Source organism: Lutra lutra, chromosome 6, assembly GCF_902655055.1.
Source record: "Lutra lutra chromosome 6, mLutLut1.2, whole genome shotgun sequence".
Taxonomy (NCBI): Eukaryota; Metazoa; Chordata; class Mammalia; order Carnivora; family Mustelidae; genus Lutra; species Lutra lutra.
The window spans coordinates 24261861-24278749 of NC_062283.1; the positions used below are offsets into that span (position 1 = coordinate 24261861).

General features: G+C 46.1%; 1 protein-coding gene across 5 annotated transcripts in view; it reads right to left on the reverse strand.

Annotated features, from left to right (window-relative positions):
- Positions 1–15703, reverse strand: part of PSMG4 (proteasome assembly chaperone 4) — a 37736-nt gene extending 22033 nt beyond the window's left edge. The window contains exons 1-3 of one of the 5 annotated variants that reach the window (XM_047734848.1): positions 15386–15699; positions 3946–4021; positions 524–582 (exon numbers count right to left, since the gene is read on the reverse strand). In XM_047734848.1, the coding sequence (XP_047590804.1) occupies positions 524–582; positions 3946–4021; positions 15386–15559 (309 nt within the window). In that variant the 5' untranslated portion in view covers positions 15560–15699. Of the gene's footprint in view, positions 1–523; positions 583–660; positions 848–3945; positions 4022–15385 lie in introns of those variants that run through there. The other 4 variants (XM_047734845.1, XM_047734846.1, XM_047734847.1 and 1 more) reach the window with 4 other exon arrangements.
- Positions 15704–16889: the final 1186 nt, after the last annotated feature.

Consider the following 16889-nt stretch of genomic DNA (forward strand, 5'->3'; position numbering starts at 1 on the left):
AGACAATGGCAGCAAGATGAGCAAGGAGGAGTTAAAGCACTTGGACTCATAACAATGAAGTAGAGAAATACCGTAACTGACACTGGACTGCCATGCCGCTTACTCCATCTGCGAAGCATGTATATTATAACAATAACAACCTAATAATAATAACCCAGCAAGGCAGAGATTATTCCCAATTTACAGGTGAGGAAACAGAGAAGGCAGAGACTTCACCAAGTCCATAAATCCAGTGAGCAGTGTGGAGCGGGGCTCAAACCCAGGCCCAAGGGAGAACACAGCAGAAAAAGCGGTGAACAGCCGTGCCAGGAAAGGGCTCGGCGGGAAAGGGACGGGAAGAAGATAACCTGACACGTATTTTATAAAGACTTAGTACCTTACCTCTAATCGGGAGTGTACACAGCAGGATCATGACTAATTTACCTCTTTCCTACACTATCAGATTAGCCCTCTGTAGTCCCAACAAAATCCCATTTTAACCCCTGTTCCCTATTGCTGAGCGGACACACACACACACACTTGCCTGCCATTTTGCTCTTCTCCTTCCCCAGGCTGATGGATTGCAGCTTTCTGGCCCACACTCTGGTGAGCGGAAGAAGGAAAGTTAGATTAAGATTTAAAAACAAAATGTAAACACATTAACCTAATGACAAACAGTGGAATTCAATCCCTTTATTTCAATGTATATTGTACATAAGTTACAAATCCTCACTTCTGCCACTCTGCTAGAACTTTTCCGGAAAAGCCTCCATTTCTTCCTTGATCCTGTTTTCTACCAGTAATGCGAAGTTACTGTCTGTGTTTTGAAGGTTATAGCTGACAAACACCTGTTTCTTGGTCTTCCTGGCTAAAAAGACAAAACACATCGGCACAGAAGTGACTGAAATGCCTGGAGGTTGTGTGTGCGTCACACGTCCCTGACAGTGGAACCGTGCCTGGGGAAAGAGAATGGGGTCACAAGGGGAGAAGAAGGTTCTGGTGTTTAATGCTCCTCACCGGCAGTGGCTGCAAATGCAGACCACAGTCACGCAGACCCCCTCCCACTGTCCACAGCACTGGTTCTGCGAGCACGGCCCCAGTCAGCTACAGCATCTGGAATTTGTCAGAGATGCAGATTCCCAGCTGAGCTAGAGAGGGAGTGGGCAGAGCCAGAGATGCACAAGCCCTCAGGAGACCTGAGGAATACTGGAATACTGCTGTTCTACCTAAGAAGTTGGCTTGCTTTGTTTTTTGTTTTGTTTTTTACTTTTTTAAAATAGAGATAAAAGTAATTAAAATAAAATATTTAAGTTCTCCTTCAGTACCACCCTCTCTACCAACTCCAGTCCCTTCCCAGAGATAATCCTACATGTCTGCACATTCACATTTAGATAACACACACACACACGTCTATGCGTGTGCACACACACACATATGATTTTCAATTTGATGTTGGAAACGTGTGTTAGCCCCTCTCTACGGAACCAATAACAGTTGAAGTGCACTGCTCCACTACAAAAATCAAGCCCAGTCACATGTCCAGAATCATAACACATATTGGGCAGGAAGCCTGAAACCAGTTCAATACTGACCATGCCAGTGCTGGGGCCTCCCCCCTCGGACTGCCCCCACACACAGGGCCAGTGCAAACGCCCACCCCCCGACAGACATCAGATGCCCATGCCAGCCCTGTCATATGATGAGGGGAGGAGAGGGGAGGCTGGCACAGCCAAGTCACAGCCTGCTCAGTCTACTGTCATCCAGTGGCAGGAAATTCCTTGTCCCAGGGAGAGGCCACTCTGATTCCAATCACTCTACTTGCTAAGACAGAATCTTCAGGGAGCAAAACCAGACCTGCCTGCACCGTCCACCCAGCAAACCCAGCTCTGACCTCCAGGTCGCACTGAGTAAGGGCGCCCCGTGCACACCAAAGCCCTCCAGTGCTTCTGGGGTTACTCTGAACCCACTAGGTCTCTTTCCTACTTCCTATCATCCCCCATGTAAGATACTGTTTCAGGACACCTCTCTTCCCCTTACCCCTCTAGACCAGTGATGCATTTTCAACTGCAGGGTCCCAACCTAAGCTCGAGAGGACCAGCACAGGACAGGGCGATGCTGGATGGCTCCCTCATGATCCCAGCACCCATCCATCCCCAGGCCCCTTGGCACTGCCAGCAGCCACATCACACCACTGACTTTTCCAGCCTTTTCCATGTGCTCGTCCTTGCTGGGGAACAGCTAAGGGCTGCCAGGTTTTGCTGACACAGGCAAGAGACAACCCTTCATTAAAAGCTGAGTTTAATAAGTTAGTGAGGACATATTTTTTTGTCTAGGTTCTGTTTCAATTTATACAGATTATAATCAACAGATGTAAGCCAAAGAAAAATATTAATAAAAAAAATCATTTGCACAAAACAAACAAACAAAAAAATACCCCCAAAAATACAAAGAAAAAAACAAAAAAATACAAACTAGTTTGGTGCATACAAAGTGCTAGTAGGCTTCCATTTTAGGACACCCGTGAGTCCATCTTACTTTATTGGCATAAACAATTTATTCGTGGCACAGCAAACAAGCTCCCACCAGCCTTCTCTAGCAGAATCTGTCTCCCGCCCTACGGCGACGCCCCCAGTTTTCCAGCTCTATAAACATGAGCACGCCCGTGCCTCCCCTTGACCAGGTAGGGTGTGGCACAGTATGTCAGTCCTTCAACACTGGCGGATGCGAAGGAGCAAAGGGGCATCTCGTCTTCAACTTCCTTTCATGTGGCCCAGAAAACAGATAACAACATCAACACAGGGAATGATAACACCTGGGAATCTGGGGGAAGGCTAAGCTGGAATTCCCTGTATCTTTGCTGCAGATTTTCTGTAAATTTGCAACGACTTCCTAATAAGATTACCTAAGTAACTTGCTCATTGGCTGACTAGCACACACTAGTTACCAGCCAGGTTCCTCTAACTCCAGCCTAGAGAAACAGGACAGCGGGTGTTTCTGTAACACCACAGCGGCCCACGACGTCTGCACCCTCCGCAGGCAGGCAACTCTGAGCGGCAGGTCTAGAATGACCCACCCTCACCTGGGCCACCATGCCCCTATCCCCCTCCACTGTGTGGCCACACTGGTCACGCTGGTCACACGGGGGCTGCCCGGAGTAACTGGCATAGAAACGCCCACCGAGCAGGGGTCAGGTTGACAGAACGGCCGGCACCACTCAACTACCCACTCCCCAACACCAAGGGGATTAAAAAATCCTCCTCTGCCTCCACCTCCAGTGCCCGGCACATCCAGGGCCCCTGCGGGGAGCATTGGCGCGCAGAAAGACGGAGGAGGAGACAGATGCTGCCCTGCCGTCCCATGGCCCCGGGCGCCCTGCACACCGGCAGGAGCAGGACCCAGCCATCCTCACCTGAACCACTCAGCTATTCTCAGGAAGCATGTGTCCAAGGCGTGAGAGAGGGTGGAGCCTTCAACCTCCCTCTCTTATCACCCTCTGAGCCGCACTCAGGCCAGGCCCGTCTCCCCTCTTGCCAGCTCTGCAAGACACCGCCCAAAGAGGGAAGACCACCCCCCCCCCGCGCAGTGCTGGCTCCCCGCTCCACAGGCTCGGCTGCATCACCAGGAGCAACCCCGAGCCCCTGCCTGAGGGTTACTGCGGGCATCACTCTCACTCTCCTCCCGTGAGGACGTAATGCGCTTACAGGAGAGAACTAAGCCACTAAGCCACCACCCGCCGGCCTGGACCACAGCCAAGGCAGGACATGGGAGCCCCTCGGGAACATGCTGGCCAACACAGTGGTCAGGGACACGGGCATGGACAAGCCCTCCTTAAAGAAGACCCAACATCAAAGCCTGTGCTGCTCTTTCCGTGTGAGGATGCTTTCCTTCTGAAGGGCCCGGCCTCATGGTTCCACGGAACAGCGAGTTCCCCATCCCGCTGCTGCAGCCCCCACCACCGGTACGTACCTAAGCGCTGTGCAAGGCCAGTAGAGGTGGTGTCAGAAGTGTCTCCGAGGAGGGAGGTAGACACAGGGATGGAATCCTAAAAGGAAAACAAACAACACAACACTGCTTTCCCATCAGCCAAGCTTCTGTGGCTGCAGATTCTTCCTGAGGGTGGCAGGTTCTGGGACACACTTCCCGAGAGAAGGAAGCTCTGGCATCTGTGTGGACAGGCAGGTAGGCTGACCCTCTGCTGCATGAGTCAGACAGCATGGACAGACGAACAGCAGTCACGAAAGCTGGCATCACAGTGCTGACACCAAGTTCTGAGACGTATTTTACATAAAAGGCTTATTTTAGTGTTGGAAACTCTAAAGCATGCTTAAGGGCCACATTACAACCAAGAGGGAAGTAAACAAGATCATTAAGGGCACAGCAGGAAGAAGGCTAATCACAGAGTCTGGGTGCCAAGTGCCTCTGGGTCCCTCTCACCCCCAAGTTAGCCATCAGCCCAGAGGGCAGGATGCCTATCTCCTCATCTGAGCCTGCAAGAGAACACACAGCTCCATTCTCCTGGGTTGGAGGGGGTCTGCCAGGTGAGCAAGGGCTCTATGACTTTGCAGAAAGGCACCAGTCAGAGGTGTCCAAATAAAGAAAATAGGAACAGAATATGTTTGACCAATCCTCATTTCAGATAAGCAGTAAAACTAAAAAAATAAATGTGACCCTTCTGAAATATAGAAGAAATCTGACCTCCAATTACTATGGAAGTAATCTTCCTTACTATTAAAATTCCTAGCTTCAAAGAAAAAACTCACTAGCCTAAAGTATGGTCAAAATTACTTTTATAACATACGAGCCTTCTAAAAGAAACAACACTTAGTAGAGTCAAGTACAGAGCACTCAGCACTCAGAATAGAGTCGATTTTTTTTTTGTCTTTCACTCTTTTTTAAATTATCTTTTTAATTTAAATTTTAGTTAACATTCAGAGCAATACTGGTTTCAGCAGAATTTAGTGATTCATCATTTACATACAACACCCAGTGCTCACCACAACACGTGCCTTCCTTAATGCCCTTCACCCGTTTAGCCCATTCCCCACTGACCTCCCTCTAGCAACCCTGTTTTTTCTCTGTCATTAAGAGTCCTTTATGGTTTGTTTCCTTTCTCCCTTTTCCCCCTTCCATAATGTATGTTCATCTGTTTTCTTTCATAAATTCCACCTATGCATGATATCATATGATATTTGCCTTTCTCTGACTGACTTATTTCACTCAGCATGATACCCTCTAGCTCCACCCAGGTCATTGCAAATGCAAGATTTCATTCTTTTTGATGGCTGAGTAATATTCCATTGTGTATACCACATCTTCTTTGTGGATGAGTGGATGAGTACATCCACTCACCCATTGATGGACATTTGGGTTCTCCACAGTTTGCTATTGTTGATAATGCTGCAATAAACATCGGGGGGCATACACCCCTTCAAATCTCTGTTGCTAGTAGTACCTCTACTAGTGCAATTGCTGGGCTATAGGGTAGCTTGATTTTTAACTTTTTGAGAACCTCCATATTGTTCTCTACAGTAGCTGTACCAGTTTGCATTCCCACCAGCAGTGTAAGAGGGTTCCCCTTTCTACACATCCTCGCCAACACCTGTTGTTTCTTGTCTTCTTAATTTTAGCCATTCTGATAGGTGTGAGGTGGTATCTCATCATGGTTTGGATTTGTATTTCCCTGATGATAAGTGACCTTGAGCATCTTTTCAAGTGTCTCTTAGCCATCTGGACATCTTCCTTGGAAAAATGTCTATCCGTGTATTTTGCCCATTTCTTAACTGGATTACTTGTTTTTTGGGGTGTTGAGTTTGATAAATTCCTTATAGATTTTGGATACTAACTCTTTATCAGATATATCATTTGCAAATATCTTCTCCCATTCCATAGACTCCTTTTAGTTTTGGTTGTTTCTTTTGCAGTGCAGAAGCTTCGTATCTTGACAAAGTCCCAAAAGTTCATTTCCGCTTTTGTTTCACCTGCCTCCACCAACGTTTCTGGTAAGAAGTTGCTATGGCCAAGGTCAAAGAGGTTGCTGCCTGTGTTCTCCTCTAGGATGATGATGGGTTCCTATCTCGCATTTAGGTCTTTCACCAATTTTGAATTTATTTTGTGTATGGTGTGAGAAAGTGGTCTGCTTCCACTCTTCTGTGTGCTGCTGTCCAGTTTTCCCAATACCATTTGTTAAAGAGACTGTCTTTTTTCCACTGGATATTCTTTCTTGCTTTGTAGAAGATTAGTTGACCATATAGTCGTGGGTCCATTTCTGGGTTCTCTATTTTGTTAAATTGATCTATTGGACTGTTTTTGTCCCAATACCATACTGTCTTGATGATTACAGCTTTGAAATAGAGCTTGAAGTCTGGAATTGGGATGTCTCCAGTTCATTTTTCTTTTTCAGTATTGCTTTGGCTGTTTGAGGTCTTTTGTGGTTCCATACAAATTTTAGGAATGCTTATTCTAGCTGTGAAAAATGCTGGTGGTATTTTGATAGGGACTGTGTAGAACCCTTTGGGTAGTATAGATATTTTAATAATGTTTGTTGTTCTAATCCATGAGCACGGAACACTTTTCCATTTCTTTGTGTCTTCAATTTCTTTCATTAAGTGTTCTACAGTTTCCAGAGTACAGATCTTTTACCTCCTTAGTTAGGTTTGTTCATAGGTATCTTATTGGTTTTGGTGCAATTGCAAATGGGATAGATTCCCTGAATTCTTTTGCTGCTGCTTCATCATTGGTGTTTAGAAATTCAACAGATTTCTCCACAGTCATTTTATATCCTGCAACTTTGCTGAATTCATGTATCGGTTCTACCGATTTTTTGGTGGAGTCTTTCACATTTTCTACATAGAGTATCATGTCGTCTGCAAATAGGCAAAGTTTGACTTCTTCCTTGCCAGTATGGATGCCTTTAATTTCTTTTTGTTGCCTGATTGCTGAGGCTAAGACTTCCAGTACTATGTTAAACAGTAATGGTGTGAGTAGCCATCCTTGTCTTGTGCTGACCATAGAGAAAGGCTCTCAATTTTTCCCCTTTGAGGATATTAGCTGTGGGTCCTTTGTATATGGCCTTTATAATGTTAAAGTATGTTCCATCTATCCCTACTTTGTTAAGGGTTTTTATCAAGAACAGATGCTGTATTTTGTCAAATGCTTCTTCTGCATCTACTGACAGAATCTTGTCCTTTGACAGGTTCTTATCCTTTCTTTTATTAATGTGGTGTATCACGTTGATTGATCTGCAAATATTGAACCACCCCTATAGCCCAAGAATAAATCCCACTTGATCATGGTGAATAATTCTTTTAATGTACTGATGAATTCAATTTGCTAGTATTTTGTCAAGAATTTTTGCACCCGTGTTCATCAAGGATATTGGCCTGTAATTCTTTCTGGTAGGGTTTGTCTGGTTTTGGAATCAGGGTAATGCCGGCTTTGTAGAATGAGTTCGGAAGTTTCCCTTCCATTTCTATTTTTTTGGAACAATCTGAAGAACAGGTATTACTCTTCTTTAAATGTCTAGTAAAATTCCCCTGGGAAGCCACCTGGCCCAGGACTTTTGTTTGCTGGGAGATTTTTTTATTATTGACTCAATTTCTTTGCTGGTTATGGGTCTGTTCAAATTTTCTATTTCTTTCTGTTTCAGTCGTGATAGTCTGTAAGTTTCTAGGAAACAGTCCATTTCTTTCAGATTGCCCAATTCATTGGCATATAATTTTTCATAGTATTCTCATAACCGTTTGTATTTCCATGGTATTGGTTGTGATCTCTCCTCTTTCGTTTGTGAACTTATCTCTTTGGGTCCCTTCTTCTCTTTTTTGATAAATCCAGCTAGGAGTTTATCAATTTTATTAATTCCTTCAAAGAACCAGATTTTTTGTTTCTATATCATTTATTTCTGCTCTAATCTTTATTATTTCCCTTCTTCTGATGGCTTTAGGCTTTATTTGCTGTTCCTTTTCTAGGTACTTCAGGTGTAAGGTTAAGTTGTGTACTTAAGACTTTTCTTGAGGTAGCCCCGTATTGCAATATACTCCCTTTTCAGGACTGCCTTTGCTACATCTCAAAGGTTCTGGACTGTCGTGTTTTGATTTTAATTTGCTTTGTTTTTTTTTATTTCGTCTTTAATTTCCTTGTCAACCCATTCATTCTTTAGTAGGATGCTCTTTGGACTCCATGTATTTGGGATCTTTCCAAATTTTTTCTTGTAGCCAACTTCAAGTTTCATAGAGTTGTGTGGTCTGAAGACATACATGGTATAATCTCGATCTTTTTGTACTTGCTGAGGGCTGATTTGTGACCCCATATGTGATCTATTCTGAAGCCATGTGCACTCAAAAAAAAAAAAAAAAAAGTCTATTCTGCTGCATTAGGATGAAATGTTCTGGATATAGCCTTTAAGTCCATCTGGTCCAGTGTGTGACTCAAAACCACTGTCTCCTTGTTGATTTTCTGCTTAGATGATCTGTCCACTGCTGTGAATAGGGTGTTAAAGTCCCCTTCTATTATATTATTACCAATGAATTTATGTTTATTATTAACTGATTTGTATATTTGGCACTCCCAAGTTGGGAGCATAAATATTTACAACTGTCAGATCTTCTTGATGAATAGACCCTTAATTATGACACAATGCATTTATCTTTTGTTATAGTCTTTGTTCTAAAATCTAGTTTTTCTAATATAAGTATGGCTACCACGGCTTTCTTTTGACGTCCATTAGCATGATAGATGGTTCTCTATCCCCTGACTTTCAACCTGCAGGTGTCTTTAGGTTTAAAATGAGTGTCTTGTAGGCATCAGACAGATGGATTTCATTTTTTTTTAAATCCACTTTCATACCCTATGTCTTGATTGCAGCATCTAGTCCATTTACATTCAGAGTGATTACTGAAAGATATGAATTTAGTGCCACTGTGTTACCTATAGAGCTAGTGTTTCTGCTGATGTTCTCTGGTCCTTTCTAGTCTTTGTTGCTTTTGGTCTTTTTTCCTCCACTTAAAGAGTCCCCTTTAAAATTTCTTACAGGGCTGGTTAAGTGGTCACGAACTTCTTTAGTTTTTGTTTGTATGGGAAACTCTGTACCCTATTCTGAATGACAGCTTTGACAGATAAAGAATTCTTGGCTGCACATTTTTCCCCATTCAGCACAGTGAAGACCTCCTACCACTCTCTTACAGCCTGCCAAGTTTCTGTGGACAGATATGCTGCAAACCTGATGTTTTCCTTTTTAAGTTAAGGACTTTTTTTCCCCTTGCTGCTTTCAGGATTCTTTCCTTGTCTTGTATTTTGTGAGTTTGACTATGATATGCCTTGTTGATGGGCTGGCTTTTGTTGAATTTAATGGGCGATCTCTGTGCTTCTCAGATTTTGATGTCTGTGTTCTTCCCCAGTTTAGGGAATTTTAGCTATAATTTGTTCAAATAAACCTTCTATCTCTTTTTCTCTCCATCTTCTGGGACTCCCATGATACAAACATTATTACATTTTAATAAGTCACTGACTTCCCTAAGTCTACCTTCATGATCCATTACTTTTGTTTCCCTCTTCTTTTCAGTTTCATTATTTTCCATAATTTGATCTTCTATATCACTAAATTTGCTCCTCTACTTTGTCCAACCTTGTTTTTATGGCTTCCGCTTAGGATTGCATCTTTGTTATACCATTTTTAATTTTGGCCTGACTAGATTTTAGTTCTTTTATCTCTGCAATAAGGGATTCTCTTGTGTCTTTTATGCATTTTTCAAGCCCAGCTAGTATCTTTATGATCACTGTTTTAAATTCTAGCTCAGACATCTTAGTTATAGCTACATTAATTAAATCCCTGGTTGTGAGTTCTACTTCTTTTTCTTTCTTCTGGGGTGAATTTTTGCATCTTGTCATTTTGTCCAGAAAAGAAAAGAAGACAGAAAAAAACAAATAAATAAAAGAACAAAAAGCAAAGAAGAAATACCCAAAAAGAAAAGTAGATCTTGGGTGTGTTTTGGTCTGCTTGTTAAAAGAATCTAGATTCAAAAATTTAAAAATAAATAAATAAAATCAAAACAAAAAAAATAAAAAATATATTAAAATACATATAAGTTAAAAAAATAATAAAAGAACAGAAAAAAAGAAAATAAATGAATAATTTTAAAAAAAATAAAGAATGAAAGGAAAAAGGAAGCTAGATCCTATTTCCCCTAGAGCTGAAGCTTTGCTATACTCTACGATTAGTAGACTTGGTACCAGCCAGTTGTTTTTGCTGGTCTTCTGGGGGTAGGGGCCTGCTGGGCTTATTCTCAGGTGGCTTGCCCTAATGGACATGGGGCACCTGGACACAAGACAGCAAGGCAGTGTAAGCAGACCAGCCTCCTCTAGGTGGTGCATTTTGCTCCCTGAAGGCTTTCCTTCAGGGCAGTATGAATATGGCGGTGACCCACACACTAGCCCTGGAGCTGAAAGTTCACACCCCCACTCTTCAGTGAGCCCTCACGAAAGAGCAATCAATCACCCCTCGTGTATCCAGTTTCCATCAGAACCCAGCATTCACCCCGCCTGTATCCAGAACTCTAAATTTTAGGGACTCCCACGGCATGGACCCACACTGTTCCTCTCGGGGAGGGTCCCCCCACGCTTTTGCCATCTGCCGCCCATCCCAGGAAAGCAGTCTCACCACCGCAGAGCAGTTTGCCATTTACAGCAAAACAGCAGGAAGCCAGAACCAAGACCTGCTGCTCTCAGCTAGCATCCCCACTCCTCTGCCAGGAAACAGCACAGCACCTTGGCACCACCTATTCCTCCCGCAACCCAGGGAATCCTCAGACCACCCTGTCACTCCTGGCACTCTGCCCTGCTTCACCACCTGAGCACCTTTTAGTCAGAGACATACCCCACAGTAGTGGACTTCTAAAAGTTCCGAACTCTGCTGCTTAAATACTTAAATACTTTGTGGTAAGCAGGCTCCGTCCCTGCTTCTGTACCCACAGTTATATTTTCTCAAGTCAACTCTCCACACCTCCTACCTTCCAAAAGGTGATCCCTTTTCTACTTGTACACTTGTGGTTTTTGCTCTCTCAGACCTCAGACTGATCTCGTGGGCCTTCAGAATGATGTGATAACTAGCTGTATTCAAGGAACAAGACAAGCCCCTATTCTTCCACCATCTTACCTCCTCCCTGCCAGAAGGCAAGATTTTTAGAGGAACAAGCTTGTGCCACCAGAGGCTCTGGGGTGGGCACCCCTCCCCCAACACTGTCCAAGTAGAGACCAGTGAACCGAATAAACACCTACTATGTGCCAGATACTGTGAGCAGGGCACAGATCAGAGACTGTTCCTTGCCTCCTAGTGGTTCAAAGTCACTTCAAAAGGAGAAAGAATTTGTTCGGTCTATAAGAGGTGATCAAAAAACACAGGATAAGAATGAAAGCATTTACTGCAAGCTTTTTTGCTGAAAAAGATAACAAAACATGAACTCAATTAATGAATTTGCTGTTTACGAGTTTCAAGTTAAATATTCAGCTGTATGCTAATAATATTTACAGTTAAACTTTTAGAGACAGAAAATCTACCTTAAGGTGATCATTTCCCACCAAAAACAAGATTGAAAACCACATATTGTTACCCTTTGTGCTTCATTATTTCCAAAAATCATACTATGCCCAGCTGATCTCCCAGGCATACACATGCTTAGACAGCGTTACTGTGGCTGGAACACCACTGTCCACTCCAAGTGGGCCCAACACGTCCTACATCATCTGAGCACTTAGGGCCATATATCATCCTTGTTCTAAAGCCCGTCAGTGCTGCAAAGAGACCACGTGACATAAGGCAGGGCAGCTGGAGGAGCAGCAGAGTGATATGGTTTTGTTCTATATGGTCTTGTTTTACATGTGAGGGTTGAGGGGGAAGGAAGGAGGGGGAGACATCAGAAACCCTTTGGTGCCACCCTCCATGCATGGGCCAGAAACCTTTTTCTAAGAAGGGCCAGAGAATATATCACTTGGTTTTTATGGACTACAAGGTCCGGTTTTAACTGTTCAACTCGGCCAACAAATTACAAAAGCTGTGACAGACATTACTGAATGGATGGGCAGAACTAGGTCCCAACAAGACTTGGTTACAAAACTAGCAGGCAGGTCAGCCCTAAGCCAGGTTTGCCAAGCCCTGTTCCACAGGACTCTTGTGTCTCCTGCTTTAAGCTATGGTCTACACTTCTCTCTAACTGGAGAATGCTGCTCTGGTGCTGGAAGACAATGTACAAGTATACAATGTGGCCAGTGAGTAGGACTGCACTTCTGACAGGTCCGGTAACTGAAAGTGGCCCCTTTTCCCTTTCCTACCTGATCTTGGTGGAGTGTGAGCTTCCAGCTGCAAAAACATACCCTACCAAGAGCTATGACTACCAAATGGTCAGACTGCCAAAGCGCACCAAAGCAGCCCAAGGGAGGAATCTTGAAACTGATTCAAGGAGGCAATGCCTGGTCTTACCAATGAGCAGTCCCAGACCCATGTTACCCCCAGGCTTACCCACTGTGTACACTACAGTCAAAGGACAGGAAATAAAGAAGGTGAGGCAGTTTCAAGGCACCACAAGCTCCAAACACACAGCCCCACCCACAACCATGTGCCCCCGCAGGCCCTTTACCTCTCCTCCAATGAAAGAAGGAACTACCACCTGCCCGAAGGCCGAACTGCCAGTACCCACCAGAAAATAATAGAAAACCTCATGAAAGAACAGCAAGAAGGGAAAAAGCAGAAGAGGGATACTGTGTGAAGACATCCAGAAGTCCCATTCAGAGGCTGTCTCCTTCCTAAAGCCTTGCCCAGGTCCTGCCTGATGGCTCATTCCTCTACTACCCCAAAGTTCCCTTAGAGATTACAGTCCTCATTGCCTGCCAGGCCGCAGGTTATTGGTAGCTATCCCTAGCAAACCTGGAGTTCCCTGACTGGGGCCTCATTCATTCATTCAACAATTTAATGAGCCACTTATCAGACACTAAGGTTACAAAGACTCATAAAACAGGGGTGCCTGGGTGGCTCAGAGGTTAAAGCCTCTGCCTTCGGCTCAGGTCGTGATCCCAGGGTCCTGGGGTCAAGCCCCGTATCTCAGTGGGGAGCCTGCTTCCCTCTCTCCTTCTCTGCCTGCCTCTCTGCCTATTTGTGATCTCTGTCAAATAAATAAATAAATAATCTTAAAAAATAATAATAATAATTTTAAAAAAAAGACTCATAAAACAGACAAACCTCACCACCACCACGGATACTGATAATAAATTACAGAAGGAGCAACACCTGGGGACACACTGCTAAAAGCAGCCACGAAGCCTGTGAATTGGCAGGGAGGAGGGCAGGAGCTGGGGAGACCTACCAGGTAACAGAGCCTACGGGGTTACTGTAAAGTCTCTGAACTGTGCTCTGAGGGTATCTCTTGAAAGGTCTGGAGCAGAGGAATGACAATATCTGATTGCTATCTGCTGCCCTGTAGAGAACTGGCCATAATGCAGTGTTGTAGGCTGAATCATGTCCTCCAAAAAGATAAATGCATATCCTAACTCCTAGCACCTGTGAATATAACTTTTTTTTATTATTAGAAATAGGGTCTGTGCAGATGTAATTAAGCTGTAATTGAAGATGAAGTCACACTGGAATAGGATGGTCCCTTAATTTATTATGACTGGTGTCTTTACAAGAAAAGACACAGAGAAATAGACACACAGAAAAGAAGGCCAGTGACATTGCTAGCTGAGACTTGAGTGATGAAGCTGCAAGCCAAGAAATGCCAAGGACTGCCAGCAGATGGGAGAGGCTTTCAGACTTCTGGCCTTCTGAACTGTGAGAGAATAAATCTTAGTTGGTTCAAGCTCTTTGCCAGAGCAGTGCTAAGAAATTAACACAGGCAGCAAAGGGGGAATCTGGCAGGGAGCCAGGGAGATGCTGCAGGTTGGCCCAGGGTGGCAGGCCTGAAAGGAGGTGATGGGAGTGCAGAGGCCCCTTTGAAGCAACCAATTTGAACAATGGAAACCTGAGCACTTAAAAGGGCCCACAGTGACCTCCAACCCTTTGGCTGAATACAAACAGGCCCATTAGGGGACCCACCTAAGCCCTAGCTAACCAATGGGTTACTTACACCCCAAAACAGGTACCAAGAAAGGTGAAACATTTCATATGTTCCCACTATACCTCCTCACCTTCTCCCTTAACTAACAGTTCCCCAACACCAAATCCTGGCAGACAGTCTCTCCCTTGCTGTGCTTCCCGCTGCTCCCTTGAGGTGCATTCAACAACCTCTGTCTCCTTTGTTCTGCCTGGGGCCAACTTTTTCACTGACCCTACCAACTGCCTCCACCTGAAGGGGTCGCCCCACAGACTGGTTGGATTCCCCCCAAGTTTTTTGTTTTTATTTTATTTTATTTATTTGACAGAGAGAGATCACAAGCAGGTAGAGAGGCAGGCAGAGAGAGAGGAAGAAGCAGGCTCCCTGCCAAGCAGAGAGCCCAATGCGGGGCTCGGTCCCAGGACCCCGAGATCATGACCTGAGCTGAAGGCAGCGACTTAACCCACTAAACCACCCAGGCGCCCCTCCCCCCAAGTTTTGATGGACCGCAGCGCCTACAGACTCACTGACACTCCCATGTGGGGAATGGAAGAGAGAGTAATCAAGGCTGGAATGGAGTTTCCACAACAGAGATGGGCCAGCTGTGAAAGAAGTTCTGCGGGAAGAGGTTAGGAGTTCGGTCCTAAATAGGTCTGGTGTGAGATGCCTATTAGACTCTCAGGACAACACAGGAGTTCGAAATTCAGGAAAGGGGTCTGTACTAGAAACAAAGAAAATTCGGTGTGGTCAATATAGGGAAGGCATGAAAACTAAGAGATGGATAACCTCAGGGCGCGTGTGTGACCTGAGAGCAGAGGTCCCGCGATGAAGCCCCCGTGAACACTCCAACTACAGAGAACGGTTAGAAGAGCCAGCAGTGGGAAGCCCGCCCCAAAGGCAGAGGAGGGGGGTGGAGAGGCGGAGCTCGCCTGGGGGTCCACGCGCCGGCCTACCGCACCCCGTTCTCCTCCGGTGGTGCAGGTCGGGACCGGACCCCGGCTCTCTGAGACACCACAGTATGAGTTCCGGGGAGCCCCTAGTCCCCCTGGGCCCAGGAGAGACCTGAGGGCCACGCCCGCGCACCTAGGGGGCCGGAACCCCCTGTGGTACCCCACTTGCGCTGGGACCCTAAGTTGCCCTCTGTCCCAGCCCCCGGCCCCACACCAGCCCGCCCCCTTGGGCCTCCCACCCCCGACTCCGGTTCGGCCTCCCTCGCCGCGTCCCCCGTCCTCTCCTCCCAGGCGCAGCCCCAGCCCCGGCCCCTTCAGGACCTCCGGACTGCGTTCGGGCCCCTCACCGTCCTCTCCCTTGCCCCGGCCCCGACCTGCACTCACGTAGCGGTTGCACATGGCCACGGCGAGGTTGCGCAGGTGCGGCGTGGCTCCCACCCACAGGAACAGCGAGTCCGTCAGCCGCATGACATGGAAGTGGACGAGCTGCTCCCACAGCCTCGCGCTGAAGTTGTGCAAGGAGACCTCCCCGCCGGCGGCGGCCGGCGGCCCCTCCATGCCGCCCCGCGCGCCGGGCCCGGCTAGCGCCCGGAGTCCCGCTGCCCGGCTTTAGCCAGCCCGGTCAGACCCAAGCAAGCGAGCGCCGAGAGGCCGAGCGCGCGCCTTCACTTTCGGTCCTGGGACTCTGGCAGGGCGGGCCCGGGGAGGAGGAGGGGCTAGCCCGGGGCAGGGGCGGGGCAGAGGCGGGGCATGGAGTGGGCGGGGCCGGGATGCTAGCCCTCGGAAGGTAGGCCAAGCACAGAATGCGCGGTTCCTGCCCCACCTCTCCCAGTGATGGGGTTCTCTGAAAACCTGCGGTCATCAGCGTCGGGGAGGGGAAGGATGGAGGTGACCCGAGGGTGTCCAGGGCACCGGGCAGAGCTCGCCCTCGCTTGTTCCCTCCCTCCTTAGTGCTTGATAAGTAGCATTCTTGTGTTGGAGCTAGCTGCAACGTCTTCCCAGGTCGTGACTCAGAGCCCTTTCGAGACAATCACTTTTTAATCAGTTCCTTAAGGGCTCTTAGCGCAGCCACCTCCCATCACATCGTCTTTGGTTTGGTTTACCAAAATCCTCCTTCCTTAGGAAGGATTGAACGCAGCTAGCCTTTGAGAAAGGCGGCGATATTGGAAGAAAGCCTCCAAAAATTGTGACCACTAAAGCTGGCAGGAGGCACTCTTGGACTCAGACCCCCTGAGGTTTGCTGTCTCATACAAGCCTGGGCCTCGAGCTGACTTTTAGCCTTTCTGAGACTCTGTTCCTAGTGGACAAAACGAAAATAAGAATAGTAGGAAAGGAGTAGGAAAGGGGGAAAGGAGTAGGCGCCAGTATGTGGGAAGCACGGTTAATAGTGGCCATTATAAGCCCTGCCAAGGGTCCCTTTCATTTGAGTCATTTTGGGACACTACAGAGTTGAAATAAAGAAGCCTTCGATATAAGAGAGAATGAGGTAAAAGCAAGCAGGATCCATCTTGTCAGGTTCTGTTACAACAGACCTTTGGGTTTTACGTAGGAACTATCACAGTCCTACCTTTTAAATCTCTAATAGGTCTCAGTAGACAAAATTTATATGTGAAAGTTTAAGTATTTTTACAGGTTTGTTCTATTTGCTAATTATCAATGATTCAATACAATAGTTAACTTTCAGGTCAATATTTTTAACAGCTTTATTCACGTATAATTGACATACAATAACTACACACTAAAAGTGTATAAATTGAAGTTTTGACACATGTATGTCCCATGAAACCATGACTACAATCTAGATAGTGAATGTGTCCATCACCCCGGAGGTGTCCTCAATCCCCTTTATAACCCTTACTGATCACCCCCCCGCAACCACTAATATGCA